The sequence below is a fragment of the Numida meleagris genome, chromosome 3, assembly GCF_002078875.1.
Source record: "Numida meleagris isolate 19003 breed g44 Domestic line chromosome 3, NumMel1.0, whole genome shotgun sequence".
NCBI classification, from domain to species: Eukaryota; Metazoa; Chordata; class Aves; order Galliformes; family Numididae; genus Numida; species Numida meleagris.
This window is the reverse complement of record NC_034411.1, coordinates 35,743,896-35,762,671: the sequence shown is the minus strand read 5'-3', so window position 1 is coordinate 35,762,671 and position 18,776 is coordinate 35,743,896. Positions and strand designations below refer to the sequence as shown.

At 39.1% G+C, this 18,776-nt stretch overlaps 1 protein-coding gene and 1 long non-coding RNA gene across 7 annotated transcripts in view; one reads left to right on the top strand and one right to left on the bottom strand.

Moving 5' to 3' along the window:
- On the top strand, positions 5,199-18,773 carry LOC110396101. The gene is made up of 4 exons (XR_002436785.1): positions 5,199-5,285; positions 10,859-10,948; positions 16,599-16,714; positions 17,258-18,773. It is a non-coding gene; the product is annotated as an uncharacterized LOC110396101 (long non-coding RNA).
- LOC110396100 (inactive phospholipase D5-like) overlaps positions 5,501-18,776 on the bottom strand; it is a 304,755-nt gene continuing 291,479 nt past the window's right edge. For all 6 annotated transcript variants that reach the window (XM_021391423.1, XM_021391422.1, XM_021391424.1 and 3 more), the window contains 3 exons: positions 16,651-16,816; positions 11,815-11,929; positions 5,501-10,585 (listed from right to left, as the gene is read on the bottom strand). In XM_021391423.1, coding sequence (XP_021247098.1) covers positions 10,350-10,585; positions 11,815-11,929; positions 16,651-16,816 — 517 coding nt within the window. In that variant the 3' untranslated portion in view covers positions 5,501-10,349. The remainder of the gene's footprint in view (positions 10,586-11,814; positions 11,930-16,650; positions 16,817-18,776) is intronic.

The window sequence follows — 18,776 nt, the reverse complement described above, 5'->3', positions numbered from 1 at the left end:
GCCATCAGTCTTTCAGCCAGTGATTTCCTTATGTGTAAAATGCCCTGGTACAGCAGCACCCGCCCCGTACCAGGTCACAACTTCCCTGGCCTCTGGCCAAACCAAAGTCAGTTGTTTTTAGTTCCAAAGAATGAATCTGCTCATTATGTTAATACATTGAATGTTGGTTACGTAGAGTAATGCTGTAAACAGTGGGCCCAGTTCACAAACAGATAACATGAACTCGTTGTGGTAAGGTCATAAGTAAGTTGTTTAAAAAGAAGAAAATAATAATAAAATAAAATTGCTACGTTGCCTGTCATTCTGCAGCACGAAACACAGGAACGGCTCCGTTTGGGGTTTTCAAATGAGAGTATTTGCTTTCAGATTGAATCAGAACAGGTCAGCTGTTTTCCTAATAAATGCAGATGAATTATGTTTCCAAAGGTATCAAAACGTACCGGTGTACTGGTTTGCATCAGAGTTAATAGCCCCATTTACAGACTCTGATTTTATTTTTTCTACTAAGTAAACGTCCGTTACGCAGGTATTGCTATGAACCAAGCCCATTGTAGAAAGGAAGCACGTTTCTTGCCAAGTTAAAAGTCTTTACATAAGAACGTGTTTTTATAATGGATTTGAAAAGCTGCTGTGTGAGTTATTAAAACTGTGTCTTCCTGTTTGCGCTTTGTAACAACACAGAAAATGGGTAGACGTGTGGTAAAACGTAGCGTCGTTTAGAAAAGAACGTGTAAAAAAAAAATCAGTATCTTATATTAAAGCATTTACACTGCATAGGCATTCATATAAGGATATAGTATAATAAAACTTATCAAATATATATAAGCATGCAGCAGTTGCCTTATTCACAGTTCTAGAAATGACCACACATTGATTTCCTTAAATACAAATTGGGTTATCCAAAATAGATTTTGCAGCCACTCTCCTTTGCGGAGGCAGACTATGTTCTCATGTGCATTGCAGGTACTGACCTATATAACAGGCCTAAGCTATGCCACTGTATTGTACACATCTGTGATAAATACCGTGTTCTGAAATAGGAAGGATGATGAGAAGTTATCCATACTTCTCACAGAAGAGCTTGGAGACTACACAATGCTCGAATTAACAAAATATATAAGCACATTTACTGTATTCTCCTTAGAGAGTAATACTGCAACCTTGCCACACATCTAACTACTGCATAAGCTGGCCATGCAGTTTTCAAAATAAGTTTAGACAGGTTTTTCTATTTGATAGAGGAGGCATAGTAGTAAACTCATATAGTACATGTCCTCTCTGCCCTGCAAACTCGATGAAAGACTCCTGTTACTCTCAGCTTGTGTAGGGAAATATAATACAATGCAGTGCCAAAATCACACCCACAGGAAGGTTTTCTTTTCTTCATTTACTTTCTTGAAGGCAGTGTTCGCATAAATGATGGTGAGCTTGAACTGTTCACCTGTTGCAAGATGACAGTACCTAGGTTTAGATCTCTCTATGGGCACAGGGAATTTGGAGGAGAAAGTCGGGGCTGTGGAGCTTGCTGCTGTGCGTGGTTTTGCCTCGCTTGTTCTGCACAGCTCGGCAGCTTCACCTGGTGTGGGACTCAGGACAGCAGTGAGCAACAAGTTTGGAGGGAACGCTTTGTGTTAAAGTTGTGTGAACTTTGATCCTGATAGCGTGGCCTTGGCCATGCCAGGGTAAAACTGGAGTGAAGATTACGACTTAAAACCCTTCCCCTTTCAGGTATTTTTTCAGTAGTGCCTGAATTCTGCTTTCCTTGTCTTTGTATGTAGTAAAAATAAAATAAAAATGTTGGTGTCTTTAAACAACATGCATATCTACCTCCTTTCTCTTGGCACTTCAGGTAAAGCTAGCAGAGGTAATGATGGAGGATGTCACAGCACCCCATATGCAGGCTGCAGGGATTCATCGCTCTGTGCAAAACAGCAAAGGAGTCCTACAAAAACAGCCTGTAGGAAAAAATAGCTCAAAAATGAAAAAAAAGCCAGGTAAGAGGTGGAGGGGGAGGTAGCAGAAACACTGGCGGATGGAAAAAGGGTGTGGAAAGGGAACAGGAAGAACTGGGGGCAGTGGTAGCTGGGGGAGAGGAGAAGGAAAGTGTAATCCTCCCTGGAGTGTTTAGTTCAAAGAGAAGCATTGCCCTTTGTTTTTAAAAAAAGTAAGCTTTGGCACACATGTATGTGGGAGTGAAAAGGTGAGTAGATGGCTTTGGTTTGTGCTGTCGGAATCTGTTATGTTAACGCATTTCTATGCTGTGGCCAGTTTACTTCTGTAGTTTGTTATCTTGAGTCTGTGTGTGCGCGTTCTATTCCCATTTCCTAGTAAAGGACACACAGCCCTTCCCAGTCAGAGACGTGCTGTTTCCTATCAGCCTCGCAGTAGAACAACAGTGGAACAGTTACTGTACTAGAGATGTTTCTAGCTCTTCTGATGTACCCATTTCTCCTCTGAGGATGTGGCTCTGAGCGTTTGTCCATGTGGAGCCTCAACTCCACATCTGGAATCTAGTATGAGCACATTTGGAATCTGAGATGGACATGGGGGGCATCTTGAACTCTTTATTGTATCAACTACCTGGCAGTTGGAAAATGGGTTTACAGTGTATTCTAGCTGGTTTGCTGCCATAAATACTGTTTTTCTGCTTTTCTCCAGACTTGAGATTTCTTTGTTGATGTCTGAGGACTGTGAGAAGTGACTATTTTTTTTAAGTGACTGTTTGGCAGTAGGGTTTATATAAATATACGTAGAAACCTTTTTTTTTTTGCCTGACTTTTAACCTGTGGAAGTAGGGTTTATATAAATATACATAGAAACCTTTTTTTTTTTGCCTGACTTCCACCTGTGGAAGTTTATAGCTTCCACCTATACTTTTAATGCCAAAACTTTGTGCAGTGCATCAAAGCTAGTGATTCACAGACTCTGCACTCTCTCATATTCAGAGCAGCAGTTTACATGTGGGGACTGTCCACAAATGTAATGGTTTGTTTATTTAAAAATATCAACTTTATTAATCTGGGGTACTGCACTGGCCTCCCAGTCTTCTTCCAGTTCTCATTTATTTTTTAAATGTTGGCAAAAATGAGAATGTGTTTCATTTTGATCCTGACTTCTTAGGCATTTTAACATTTGCATTAGGTTCTTTGGGTTTCTCACTGAATCTGCCATTCATTTTTCTTTCCACAGGGAAAATTCCTTCAGTCTTGTCTGGGAATTTATTTAAAGCATCTGCAGATTGCTAAAAGCAGATGTCACAGCTGCTTTTAGTATGGTTCTCTCCTGGGAAGTGGGACAGATTGTGCTTTGTTGTGAGCCCCAAGTTCCCACAGGTACGTACCACCTTTTGAGTACGAATAGAATTTGGATGGGTAGGACCTCTGCGTTTTCTAGAAACCATATTAGCTTTACTTATACAAACAACTGAACTATTCCTTGGAAAGAAGAGAAAGCACATTTTCCACTTTTACCTGCCTCTTTCACCTATCTCTCAAAGTGAAGAAATGAACTCAATTCCTGAAAACAAGGGTCCTCTCACCTTACTCTACTAAAGTTAACTGCAAATTCAGTCGTTACAAATCTGTCTGCATGGTTAAAAATAATAATAATTTAGAACAAAATGATGCCATAAGAAGGCTGTCACCAGAACCTCTACATCATTTAAAACTTGCCAGATTTTTTTTCTTCTAGTCTTCATTCCCCCTCCCACTCTTTTGTATATATATTTCTCCAGATGAACACACCTTCCTCATGTTTTTGAGCTCCTTTATTATGCTTTCACTAGTATTACATTGGGTAAGGGCTCTCAGAAAGGGCAAAAGCTTGCTGAGCAGCCCACGGTTTTCATAAGAAGCAGGTAAGTAGAAGGCTTTTTTTCTTTGCTCCTTGGACAGTGACAGTTGGAAAACCTGGAATGTGCTGCTGAAAGAGCAGGAAACAATGAGAGGGCAAGTGAGATTGGCTCCCCAGCCTTTAGAAAGAAACAGCTGTTGCTTCTAGAAGCATCCTGCTTTTCTTTTAGGGCTCCCAAGTTTCAAGAAAAACAAAAATACAGGTACACTGTCACTTGAGGAAGTACAAATGAGGAATAAAGTGGAGTGACAGAATACTGAGCAAATCTACTAGAAAGATTTTGTTAGCAAGTCAGTCATTAACATGTGGCTCCACATACTTCCATTTGAAGAGTTTCTGTTTATATGTATTACATACTGTTTTGGTCAGACAATGCTGCATATAATGGTCTGTGCCTTTTATATTTACAATAAAGTTCTTTCCCCATGAAGATCCCAGGGATCTCCTCAAGGTTACATTTGAAAACATAGTTCCAGCTTCTGAGCTGTTTGTAAACTTCATCTAGGTAGCATTTTCAGTAAAAAAAAATTAAAAAAAATTAAAAAAATGTATGTTTGAGTGCGATTCATGTATCAGATTCAATGACCTGATGCTTGTGCTTAGTTTTCACCAGTTTGTTAGTTCAGAATGGTATCTGTCCAACTTAACTTGACTGTATTTGTATAAGGAGAGAACATACCCAAATAGGACATAAGATACAATATCTGCAGGTATTTGCTGTGTTGTATGTATATCCTTTGTGTACAACACTAAAGAAGTATAATGTACAAGAAAAAGCTCAATTTCTAATATTGCTTTACTTCTCAGTACCTGCTACATAGAATTCAGTGGTCTCTTATTCATGCAGATTTCCTTGCTTTCTGTTATGCAAACAAATTCTGTAATTGTTGAAGTTTCCTTCCTCATTCTGGGAATAATCATGGGAGTTCTCTCCTGAAGGAAAGAAGGGTGGGTACCTAAGAAATGCAGGATTTTGCAGGGAAAGGGGCAAAATAAGAACTTAGCCTGGAGCTTTTAGGTCAGCATCCAGTCTGTTAACCCACTCTGATTCAAGTTGTTTTGACTGTGTGTCTATTTTTCCTTCCTTTCTCTCTACCCAAACTGTTGGGGTGTAAGCTGTTGAGGGTGGGACTGTTAATAATTACTTTGCAAGATGCAATGCCCAGTATGTGTTCATGATGCAGACACTTTACGTTATTCACATTTGTGGCCATGTAATGTAAAACTTTTCAGTAGGAGCACAAAATAATCCTCTGGAATGCTACAATCGTGAACTGTTTTGCTATATTCTCTTTTATTCTGTAACTTCAATCAGCTATCAACCCTATTTTTCTTCTTAAAGAGAAGCTTAACATGTTCAAACATGCAGCTCCCTGCCTTTTACAAGACCAGAGTTCATCTGCTGACTTCAGCATCTACACATTGTAAAACACGTGAGTTCTTTCATTGTCTAAACTGTTTTGTATGAGGTCTCTTCTACAGGCTAGTTTGGCAAGCTTCTAAGGCATTTGTGTGAAGTAATGATGCAAGAGCAACCTGATTCAACACTGAGAAATTCCTAAGTAATATTCAGTAGTATTTATAGTGGAAAAATTACAGGTGAGAAAAGCATTCTGTCTAAAAGTAACAGCGGAGCTACTATAGTGTATGGTGTTAGAAGTGGAACATGTTTAATGGTGTATTCAACTCGGGAAGTATCACTGTGAACTGAAAAGGATTCACCAAGGATTCATTCTTCTTTTTACAATAGATTAAATCGGACAAAGTGAGAAAACGTGAGTATATATGTGTAGAAAGGATAGGAGTGGAAGTAAAACAGGTAAAACAGTGCCAGAAGCTACTGTCTCTAAACATACAATAGGTGTAGTCAATATTTTTGTATTAAAATAAAGGGTTAATTATGAAGTCCAAAATGGTAACTTACAGCTCTCTATAAGGACGTTCTCAGGAGTCAAGTACATGATATACAAGAGGAAGATATTTGAAAAGGACTTCAGGTTGAAAATCTGGAATAGCCAGCTGATGTCTTTCCGTCTTACTGGAAAAGTCTGTGCTATTTTCAGTAAGTACACACTAAAGTCACAAAAAAAGCCATAGAAATTCTGTCTGGGTTTCTCCTTAGATTAGGATGAAACAGTAGGTAACGTTCACATGGATCTTAGTTCAGTTTTCATGTATGCAATACTCAGTGAAGTAGTAGAAAGAATTTAGATGGTTAGTAGAATGCAAAGAATGGGTAGCTCAAAAGTAGAATTCTGAGCATTTTTAGTTGTTCTTCAAGCTTTCCCCTGAGCTGTGTTCACAGTCTGGATTTATTAGAAGGAATACTGGGCCCTGAATTGTGTACAACATTGCACAGCAAGGCCAGCCCATTCTGTTCGAAGATGCATTTCTTACAAAAAAAGTGAATCACACAAAAACTTACTTAAATCTTACTTAAATAGGTACAGCTATGGTCCTTGTGTGGTGGCACGTAATGCATGTTTTACTGGTCTTTCTTTGGAGAGAAAGGAAGAGTAGCTGTAGATACTCGTTCAGGGCAATAGTTAAATGCCCACTCTATTGACTTTTTTTCTCCAGTATTAAAAACAGAAGAACATCCTTCTTCCCTACCCTCAGACAGACGACCAGCAACCAAGCCCCCAGAAACTATTTGCTGTCTGGTTTGTCGCATGATAAATAAGAGTACATTCTTAGAGACAGAAAAAAGGCGGTGTCCTGCCCAAAACTACTTGAGCTGTAACATGTGAGACTTTGAAGTAACCTCTGTATTGGTCTTCATCCTGTGCTTAAATGAATTCCTGGGGTGATGTTTTGCTGTCAGCCAGATGTTGGGAGAATTTAGATTTCACTTGTTTTTACACTTCAGCAGGACAGACTGCTTTGATCATGTTGTGGGTTAGTTGATAACAAATGTAGAAGTAGTTTGAGGAGTTCAGTTTTAAAACTGCGCCGGGCTAAAAATTCTCAGAATTACATGCTTGGCATTTGGACCAACATCGCACATAGAATTTTTGTCTTTTTGTGACTTTAGTGTTAGGTACTAACCTGTAAACATCACCATGTGTAGTTGTCTTACTTAAGAGACTTGCTGTATGCCTCAGAACCAGGTACAAGATCTTAGGACTTCGTTTGAGGAACAGTTAAACAAAAACTATGAGTAAGGCACTAGTAAATGCAGCAAACAACAATTACAGTCTGTTTTCTTTAAGGATAAAGCTGTTCTGTTTAGGAAATAGCCTGTAATATGACAGAGTTACCAATGCCAGTTAAAAGGGGATTAGAGAAAGTGCATCTTTTGGATTATGTCTCTGAGGTCCTTGAGACACTACTGAATGCAAATTCCTGTTAGGTTTGGACATTGTGCAGTGGTTATATTCAGAAGAGCTGAAGCAAGAGGAAACTGGTCTAGACGGATCTCTGCTAAATCAATGTGAAATAGATTTGTTACAGATTTATTTACATTGGCAGAAGGAGCTGAAGCCACAGTCGAAGCTGCTGTGGCAAATCTAGTTAAGCAGGAACAATGCTAGCCAGAAACAAATAATTGGCTGCAACAGCTTTAAAAAATAATGTTTGTGTGATTGGTTTTTTCTCTTTAATTTCCTACTTGCTGAAGTCCAAGGATGCACTTTGTCTTTTGGCTAGTGTAACAGACCAAAGCCTTCTGTGCTGCTTTGGAACTGCTACCATTCCGAACAGCTATTAAAACACCAACCCGAGCATTATACCAAATGAAACTTGAGCCTGCCAGTCCGGTTGTGGGATGGCTGACCACTATTTCGCATTACAGTTGCTCAGAGAAAACCAGACCCCTTCCATCATAAAAACCGAATGTATTACTGATTTGGAGGGGGGTCTTTGAAGCATTAGAATTTGTTCATCAAGTCAATGAGAATGTACTTGTAAACAGGTGGACCCAGTTAATGCTCAGGATTGTATTTCCCTAGGATCTGTCCAATGAAACTACTACATTTGAATCATTCATTTGGTATACTAAACAGAAGGTCAGTGGTAACTCCATTGTCCCATCACTAAATACTAAATCTGAAGAGACAGATTAGCTTTATCATTTGACAAATATCTCTTTCACTGAGATTGTTCATTACATGTACAAAACACCATTTCAAAAACTTAAGACATTGTTAGTACCCATAATGCGAGGGAGAAAGTACTACATTGATTCTTCTTGAATATTATTGCCATCAGGTGCTACAGCTACCAACTCTGGACAGTGGGGAGAAGGTTCTGTGTAGGTTTTTTTTCCCTTTTTCCAAAGACTTGATATTAAATTTATCTCGAGCTTTAACATAACCCATCCATGGGCACTTACTTATTCTTAGTCTCTCAGAAAATTTACAAATATTGCAACCTGTTTTTAAAAATGTTGTTTTTTAATTTTATTTTTTCCCCATTGACTCAGAAGACTAAAATCATTGGTGATGTAACTCAGCTGAAATTGGTAAGAGTTTCAGCAGAGATGAATCTGGACTAATATTTATTTAACAATAATAGAAAAAAGGCCCTTAGTTAAGTGCTGGGCATCTCCATCATACCTGCTATACATACACTAAAGTTACATACAGAAGAAGGAAGATACAAAAGTTTTTCTTCGCAAAGACTTTTCCTTCAAAGCAACTCGGGTAACTTTTTTCAGAGTATTTTTTTTGTTTCTTAAATGAATGTCAGAGTATATGCTCTTCTCTGTTTATGTGAAGGCTAATAAATTGCATGGGTTTATCTGAATATTACAAAATGAGCATTAGAGCTCTGCACAATCTTTTCTGTAAAAGTTGACAACTAGAAGATTTTTTTTCTTTTCAGTAAGATGATGTACAACTGGGAAACTGCAAAAGAAACGGTGTTTGTGAGAAGCGTGCCTTTCTCAATCACAACCAGTTTCATGGTGTGTGTCTCTCTCTAGCCAGCAACTGTCAGAAAATGACATTAAGAAATTGTAAAAAGGTACAGTTTGAAAAACTGTGCTTACTTTTAAAATAAAACTTTTTTTTTTAAGCTGCATGTAAATGAAACCTGCATTCTAGTCAGGGTGTCTTTCTAGTTAAATTGTTCTTAAGGTGAAAATAATCCTTTCAGGCATTTCTTTTCCTTTTCTATTAACCCACTGCTTTCAAAGCATCCCTTCTGTAACGTTCAGCATGGTGAGAACAGTCTGCATTTTGGATACAGTGCATTTTCAACAAAATGAAGAATGCAGTTTGCTTTTGTGGCTGGATTCCTTCAGCAGAAGGGTGGTAATTTTCATTAAGAAACTAAACTAATATGAGGCTAGAGAAAACTCTATTGTCACATGTTAATGCCTTTTTTTTTAAAGAGCAAATTCACACTTCTGCAGAACAGTTGCATCTTAGTGCAGCTGAGTCACATTTGTAGAGGGACACTGTTAATGCCAGCTGAAACTGTGGCCTAAATGAAAGCATCGTGTGTCTGGTGTGCTGATATATACATCTATATGGATGACATTTTTTAAAAAAATGCCATTTTGCAATTTTTTTTATTGATATGAAGGGAAAGAAAATATGAAATTAAATAATCTTTGCATTTTTTTGCAGAACCCTTTACTACCCTAAAATTTTTTTAATTTTTTTGTATATATGCATTTGTCTAAAAATGAGTCAGCAAGCAACTGCCGACCTGCACTTGAATATTCTACTTCGGTAAAATTTTTTCTTGAGATTGCAAGAAAAGTCAATCCTCGATCTTTGCTTTTACTGAAGAGATTTACATTGTTATATGCTACTGTAATTAGAAATAGCTGTTATGTTAAAAGGAAGCCATACTATGTTGATGAAAATTGATTTAACTGAGAGGTTTCAGGGATTCTGATGAATTTGATTGGGTCAACCTCAGTCCCTCAAAACCTTCGTCCCCTTTAGAGGTGAATAAAGTAAGGTACCAATCACAGAACGCAAATGTAATTTAAGGCTATTTAGAAAACACATCAGAATGATGCTTAAACTAAATGCTGAAAACTAGGAAAAACTTGCGTGACTGGATGTTTATTTAGAGGGAATTATTTGAATAGGTGAATATATCCTTATTCTTCTTTACTCTTTTCTAATAGAGTAAACCTACCATCTACTTGTACATCAACAGTAACTGATCTTAGAACGCCATTTCATAGCCAGGATCTCTGTTCTGCCAAGGGCTTGTTCTAGCCAGAATGGCAATTAGGGAAATTCTTAAAACAGCAAGAGTCAATTCTCCTGTTTCAGTTAAATGCTCAGTTCAAATGAGGAACATAAAAATTAACATGGAAGCAGAAATGACATTCAGTGTCAGAAGTAACAAACCTGAAAGTCTCAAATCAACAGAGAATGTATTTTAGACAGTTTTTATATAAGTGTGCTTTTTCCTAAAAACAATCCCCCCCAACCAAACTTTTTTTTTGCTGAAGTCTTTTGTTTGTAAATATGAAAGAGGGCTACACCCCAATGTAATTCTTCATCGCCATACTAAACAGTAAAATAGTCTTTCTAGTTCACATTGCTCATGGCAGTCTTATTTGATGTTGCTTTACTGAGTTTGTGATTAAAGCAGTTTGGCATTTTTGTTGGTTGTAAACTTTTGGCATAGTGTGAATACCAGTCTCTTTCAAAAACAGCCTTGAGTTGCTTTATGATGCTTGTGCTGTTCCCCGCGTCTGCTTGGTTGATAACGAGGCCTGCTCCAGCATTCTGCGTAAAAGCATTTCCTACCCAATCAAAATTACCTACAAGTAAAGGCAGGAATACACAATGAGTGAGAACAAGTTAGTTATTCAAAATAAATTTGCTCTTGCTTTTTATATAGTTTGTGTGTGCGTGTGTGTGTGTCTATTTGTCATCAACCTTTTCAGTGCCAAGAATGAAAATATTTTTGGGCTTTAGAAACAAGTTAATGTGATAGATAGTGGTTGGTCCATAATGCTGAGCCAAAGCACCTTTAGTTTACCCATTGGCAACTACTTCAGGAAACCAAAACAGGATTTTGTGTTTTATTCCAGTTCTTACCACCTTTATCTAAGGTAACACGTGAGCATTTCGGATCTTGGTGATAGCAAGTCAGAGAGGGTAGCTGCATTAATGGAAAAGAGGTAATCCAAGAGTTTCAATTACTTCTTTCTTATTTCGCTAGAACCCATAACTCCTTAAGATCTACATTTAGAGCATGTGGAGTATTTCGGAGAGAAATGCTGTTATTAGAGGCCATATTTTAAAAAAGAATGTCTAAACATACACACGTAAAATTCTGAGGTATCTGAGAAACTTACATCCTTCTTTGGGTGTCATTTTAGCTGCTTCAATAGGAAATGTTAAGAATTCTGAAATTGTCAAGAACTGAAAATTGGTGCCTCGTTGTAAGGAACCATTCTTGCAGTGCTTTCAAGGAAAGATATGTCAGGTCATTAACATTACTTTAGCACAGATTTAACTGTATATTTCTTTGTAAATCCATATGTATATATGTCTATCTGTAGCAACAAAAGTACTGATATGGGAAAGACTAAAACAAAACAAAATCCCAAAAAAGAGCTTAGAACCCGTGCTGTGTAGACACAAGGCACTGAAATTTTATTTGGGTATTGGAAAAAATTTAAAATGGAGTAAAAAGATGAATAGGAAGCTCATACAATATTTGGGAGAGAAGAAGAGGGTAAGCTCAGCTACTTGAAGTGAAAAGTAAGATTTGAATAGATTGAGAGGGATGTGTGTGCACATCAAGAGTGCATCAGTGCAAACTTTTCAGAAATCTCAAACTTACTTTTTAATTCAGTAGCTGTTTTTGATCCTGCAGCTCAAGTACACCTCTATAAGCTTTATTATTTTTTTAAAGATATTTTTTATCATGCATTCAGTGAGCATTTGATTGATAGTGAAATTTTCTAGGTGCCAGGCAGAGACTTAAGTGTACCTTCAATCTGAAATACCAATTAGAATTTCTGGAGATATGGTTACTTACCAATGTATGCAGCTCCATCAGTCACCATGTATTTGTTACGGTTTAGTTTTGGAAGGGAGGTGTTCTTCTGATCTTTGAGAAAGCAGGCACTCTCTTCCTCGAGGTCAAAGAATTTCTGCCATAAAAAAAAATGGAGTTTAGGTTAATAGGAACCATTCTGTCATGGACAGAAAAAAATAGTCTGCTTTACTACTCTTTATTGAAAACAAGTTTGTGCTATAGACAGCTCAAGTTCATAGACAAGCATTAGTTTTAATAGAACACTGCATGTTGTATTACATACTGGATTCTCACTGTGATATCCAGTATGCCTTGGCATTGTGAAGCATACAAAGTAGATGGCTACTGCATATTAGAAGTGGTAAAATGCTGCACAATAACAGCTGTGAAATGAACAGCAAAAGAAACCCCATAAATTGTTGTCTTCTGCCTAGCAAGGGCCAGAAACTTCAGCTCATTTTCGTTCTCATCAAGGAATTCTGGCGTTCAAAGACTGCTTCAGGATACATATTTCCAAGTATGCCAACAAGTTGAGTTCACATCTTTACCTTAGACGTTGCAGTTTCCAGAAGGAAACCTGCTGATCTCAGAAACTCTTCAAGAAAAATCTGATAGGCAAAGATACAAATTTACCAGATGAGGAAAACGCCTGTTTTACCCAAAGAGTGACTGATTTGTTTTGAGCTGTATGCTTTCCTTACTTGGCTCAGTGCCAGACAAAAATGAGATTTCCAGTGCAATACCAAGTATTGTCTGTTTTGTGAAGGAAGCTAATAGCTAGACACAGATTCCAAAAATAGAAACGGAGAATAACACAGTGAAGTAGAAATTAAATATTTACTGCATGACTTGGAAACTTTGAGGTGATGGTGTAGAAGCTCAGAAGAAATGTAATTCACAATATATTATTGATGGAAGTAACTGGCTGTACATTGCCTCTGGTCTGGTTGCCTGAGGAGTCCCTACACAAGTGTGCACCCACAACAGTAAGTGTGGACTCAGCAAGTTGGAGATGGATCTGAATCATCCTGAAATACCTCAAAATTTCTGGATAAAGCCAGCAGAACGGGGCTCTCTCTGCACAACAAAACAGGAACAGAGACAGTTAGCAGCCATAACGTGTCCTTCCAGGGTACTTGCATTAACTCTTCCCGGTGATTTGGAAGATAAAGCAACCCACTGCATAACTAACTATTGTTGTAGGAACTAGTCTAAAAATTAATTGCACATAGGTAAAGTATTTGATGCCAGGAACCAAAACATGACAAGCTCTCTTCCCAGGGTTATGATACTTAACAAACAATTACATATCTTGCCACAAAAATAGCCAAGCACAGTCATCATATAAACTTAGAGTTGTCAAACTGAGATAGGTTCAACAGATGTGCCAAACTGAGAAATCATATGCTAGTTTCCTGTTTGTATATGCTTGTACAAGAGACAATTTCAGCTTCAGGCAGGAAAAGATAGGATGACTGAATATGTAATGTGCTCTCCGGCAGCAGCAGACAAGTCATTCCTTGTCAATACAGATACTAGTAGGGAGCTGCATCTGTGCTCACAAACAGAATACAGAAATTTGCCTTAGCTAAGCAAGCAAACCATCACCAGCAGTAAGTAGCCCAGACTAACATTCTCTAACATACTTTCAGCAGGAATACTTTGTTAATAACAACACCTTTTGCTAGGATTTCACTCATTGTTTCCATCTTTATTTTAGGAGTTTTTTTTTGAAATAAAATTTGTGCTTGGGAATAGAGGTTTCCTAGACTCATAGGGCAGCTATATTTTGGTATTTCCAGAAAATCAGTGAATGGTTCTGTTTTTTTCCTGCCTCTTACCTTAGCAGGCAATTGGTACCATAGATCTGTATGCTGATCCATGGCTCTCCTTCCTAGGCTCCAGTTCTCTAGTATCACTTTGCTCTAGTTACTTTTCGGTGGGCCCTTCAGAAGCATGCACCTGTGTGTGTTCAGCATGGTAACCAACAGAGCTGGGTCTCCTTTAAACTCCTTTGAGAGCTAGATCATGCATTCTTGCTTTGTAGGATGTGCTTAGAATGTCAAGCATGCAAAACTAGAACAACAGGTCAAAGAGGCACACCAGTGAGCTTTTCACCTGGACTTCACTCTTTATGATTCAAGCTTTACTTTCACAGTCACATTTGGCTCAGTGTGGGGAGCAGGACAGAGGTGCCTGAAGGAGCAGCAGTTTGGTATGCAGCTTACCTTGTTGTTGGGTTATGTGCTCCTTTTTTGTCCCTAAGCAAAGCTTTTTTCTCGTGAATTCTTCCCAGTCTTTTTTTTTTCCCACAGTATGTGCCTTGAGTTTATACACTCAAAGCAGTCTCTGGAATTTTTGTGGCAAAAGAGAAAAAAATGTTTCTAGACAGAGAATGCTGTTAAAATTCAGCATTTGCAACAGGGAAATTGTCTTGCAGTCCCCTGCCTTCCTGACCTCACCATCAGACTGCAAAATGACTGCTGCTGTTCTTGGTAAGGACACTATTAGGCACAGCAGGTTTGCAGAGCCCTGGTTTGTAACTGCATGTTTGTACCCAAACTTACACTAGTCCGGTCAGCGGCCACAGGAAGCCAGGAGATTCCTCTCTAGTGGAGCAATTACATCTGTACTGCCTACTCCAAGGTGACTGTGTACCTCGGGCTGCTGCCTTTGGCAAAAAGCTGCAGCGTGCTCTGCAGCTGTAGCAAGCCAAACCATGGGCACCCCAGAGGAACCCCCCCAGGCTTTGCTGGTCTTTCCAGAAGAATTAAAAAACAAGGCGTACCACAGGGAACAAAAGCTAACGGGAAGAAAGAAGTTCCTAAATACACTTTGTGGGACTCAGCTATGTTATTCCCAAGAGAGCAGAAGATGGGAGGGTATGATTATGGTCAGAATAGTATTAAGGCATTAGGATTGGTTAGCAGTTTAAGTACATTTTCAATCAATTCATAATTTAAGTTTCTCTTAAAATGGCAGCATTCTTCTATATAAGCCTGTATTGTACATGCCTGCACATGACAGTAGTTTCTGTAGAGTTTTGTGTTCTCCTCCCCCATGCACACACGTAATTACACTTTCAACCTGGCTAGAACAGATGAATGCAAAGGAAATAATTTTTCTTTTGTTCTTATCTAAGGCAGAGACTTAACAGAGTGCAGCACATCTGGTCACAGCGCAGAGGTAACCGAGCTGTGTTGTGCCTGGAGTTTTTTTTTATTGGAAATTGTTACATTTCCGTTTTAGCTACAGATCCTCTGGCTAGGATATCTAACTAGAAGAGATGTCTAGAAATCTTTTTTTTTTTCCTATTATTCATTTCTTTACAAAATAAATTCTGTGCTAAATATTTTACCTGTTCTAAGTAGATGGAAATGGATACAAGTATATACAGCATTTGGTGCCACTTCAATAAAAAAAAAAATTTAAAACATTGATAGAATTTTGATGCTAAAGATGGAACAAGCGAAAAGTTAATCAAAACAGATGTGGCTTAAGCAATGTCAGTCGTATGTGTTTTGTTGGTCTTCAAAATACACTTTACTCTGCTTCTCATTTAAGAAATAACTGTGTCTTGTAGAGCAAAAATCCCTGTTCTTAGATATATATAATAGATACCGCATAGCATATGAAACACAAACAGCACTTTTTTCTCTGCAGTTCATAGAATCATAGAATGGTTTGGGTTGGATGGGAACTCAAAGCCCACCCAGCCCCAAGCTGCTGCCATGGGCAGGGCTGCCACCCACCAGCTCATGCTGCCCAGGGCCCCATCCAGCCTGGCCCTGAGCGCTTCCAGGGATGGGGCACCCACAGCTTCTCTGGGCAGTCATAATTTTTTTCTTGTACTTAGTACTTCAGTAAACAAAAAGCAGATGCCTAAGCAGTTGAACAGTAAGGCTGCATGAATCCAGACTGAAACACATTCGTGCTGTCAGATTTACTCTTACCAGCCATAAGCCTACAGTTCCCTTGGTTAGCTTTGCCGTGAAAGACCAGATGCAGTGTTTTCTGCAAGCTGTCCCCCACACAGACTGCCTTTTGGCATCATTCTGTTTTTCTCTCTTAATTTCAATGTCTGTTACTACTAGGAATAAATTTAGTTTACTGTATTATGTAGGCTGCTCTGAAAGTAATGTCTATTATTACTTTTTTCCACAGAAACTACAACAGGCACAAAGAGCACAATAACACCAGTTGATAAAGCATACTCTCAGCTACAAAACACTGCTTTTCAACACAGTCACCACCATCAGCTTAGCTGTGCATTTTTGCCAGTGATGAACAAGAGCCTGCATGCTGCACTTGTAAAAATCTGTACCAGTGGAGATGTGCCGCTGTTTCATGGCTGCTACGACAGTGCTGTTGCTGGAAAGCACCACCCAATGCCTCGCTGTGCTCACATTCACTGTTTGGTCTCCAGCAACATTCAGCAAGCATTGATGAATGTCAGTGGGTGCCATTTTTTTCTGCATGGAGGATCTGAATCCCACACCTTTGCTTCATGCACTCTTCCATGTCAGATGCCATTGTGTCAGACTGCCCCTCTGCTGCCGTCTGTCACACGACAACAACGTGTAACAGAATATTGGTGGAAGGTTCAGCCTCTACTGCTTTACCATCACCATCTGCCTCTGACATTGTAGACCAACATAATAACATAGGAGGCATTACTTTCGGAGCAGCCCTCATACATTTCCTTTGTTCTTTAATGGAATTCAGAGGCTTTGATACTAATGGAGAACACTTCTCAGTTGTGAACTTTTCTGGACTTTTTTCAGGACAGGGCAGGGAGCATAGAAAAGATTTCAAAGGAATATTGTTTATACTTACAACTTTCAAACTGCAGCTTGGAACTTCAGTGCAAATCGCTTTGAGAGATGAAACAAAGTTAAAAGTAAGCGGATCTGTGTCTCTTGAGAAACTTATGAGAAGTCGTACTTTAATACTTCGTAAAACTAATGCTTCTCTTATCTTCCCATCTAGAAACGGCCAGTATCTGTGGAGAAAGAATACAGTATATTCACATAACTTAAAAAAATGATTTTTAGGCAGCCAAGCATAGAAGATAGGACAGGGAGAACTAAACACATGTGAATTTAATTTTCTCTTTAAGGAATGCTGCTCTTATTTGCAAGAGTTCTCACTGAGAAGATTAGCCAGCATCCTGTTCCATGTCATTTGGCCCTGCCATGGCATGGAGCAGCACGGGTGGCGATGGTTGAGCTGTGTTCGCCCATAGCTGCGAGAGTTGCTCCTGCATCACTGCCTGTAGTGAGAGTAGAGGGAGAACCAGCAGAAGCAGCTACAGCTAGAGGGTGCTGCTCACCTAGCCCAGGCAGAGGGAAAAGAAGGATTTTCTGCTGGTTGCAGATGTAAGGGAACAGGGACAATGAATCCTCTGACTGCTGTCTTCTCTCTTGCCCTCTGTCCCATACAGAAAGAATGGAGACCTGTTAAGTTTATGCTTTGAAAAGGAGAGCTGCTGCTGTGCATGGTGCCTACATCCTTTAATAGCAGGAGATAGACTGTTCAAGGAGGATGCTACCTTTTCCAGAGAAATTCTGCAGCGAATGGGATACTGGCCTCCATGGTGCTATTTTCTCAGCTGGTGAGATGCCTGTTGTCATTAGTTCGAGCTTTGCATTCCTGAGCTTTAGTGAAAGCAGGTCAGGACAGAGAGAACTAGACAAAGGGAATACACTTCTATTGTAGCAGTGTCAAGACATTCAACCTCATGAAATCTGAGCTCTATAATGCTAGAAAGTAAAAGTGAAAACTGGAAGCTGGCCAGGTAGGGAAGCTGCAGCAGTATCTCAAATACAGAGCCATAGTGCTAAAGAAAATGTTGCAAAATTCACACAGTTTGCTTTCTTGGATCTTCCTGAATCTGAAGGATTTCTGAATTGTTTGGGCATGAGAACAAAGAAAGGAGGAATACATCATGTGCAACACTGCAGAAGTTCTACGTACATAGACCCTTTCTAATGTAGGGAGAGAGCAGAGGGCTGGATGATGTGAGATTGAGGTTCCTGCAGCTTGTGGTACTCAGGATTCTGTCGATGTGACAGAGGCTGTATGTAATGAGTTTATCTGAAAAACCCTCTTCTGGATTTGAAATAGTTTACACTTTATATTAGCCAAACCATTTTTTTTTGTTGAAAATTTTCAACAAAACATACCGACATGCAAAACTGGAAGAAAGCACATAACCATATGTCTAGTTTGGCCTAATGGCAATCAGTCAAAGTGCATGGTAGAACGGCAAGCTTAACGAGATGCTCAATTCATATGAACTGTTACTGAGGGACCACTGGATACTTGCTTTCTGAATTGAATGGTTTTATAAAAATGTGGCTCCAGTTCTGGGTGATGGGTGCCTTTTAACGGTTCATACAAACTGTGTTTAAAAATAATTTGGCTTTGTTTTTAGCATTTCTCAGTTAACCAAAATATGATACAACTTAAAATGTGATCTGTGCTGAATTTGGAAAGAACTGTCATGTATCTGCCTATTTCAGTAAAACTGTGACATCTCCCATGCTTCATATGAGAACTCACGCCACGCTGTCTTCTGCATGCACATATACTGTCTCTCTCTCTCCTGTCAAATAGCTGTGTAGTTGTGGTATCAAAGCAGTGGATACAACAGTGTAAGGAACAGGATTCATGGATATGTAGGTTCTTGTATTCCTGGGTCTCAGTCACTTGCAGATGGTCAGACTAGACAAGTTCTGAGCTCCTTTGGCAGGCAGATCCAAAGCTTAGGACCCTGAACTTGAAATGTCTTCTTAGGTCCCAATTCTGCTCCTATTTAAGTCAATGGCAGAACTCTCACTGATTTCAATAAGAGCAGAATTGGGCCCCAAGAAATTGGTCCACATAGCAACTAATCTCCTGTGGGTTCATTCTCTCCAGCAGACCTTATGGCATCGTGATGGCATGCTAGCCTGCACATG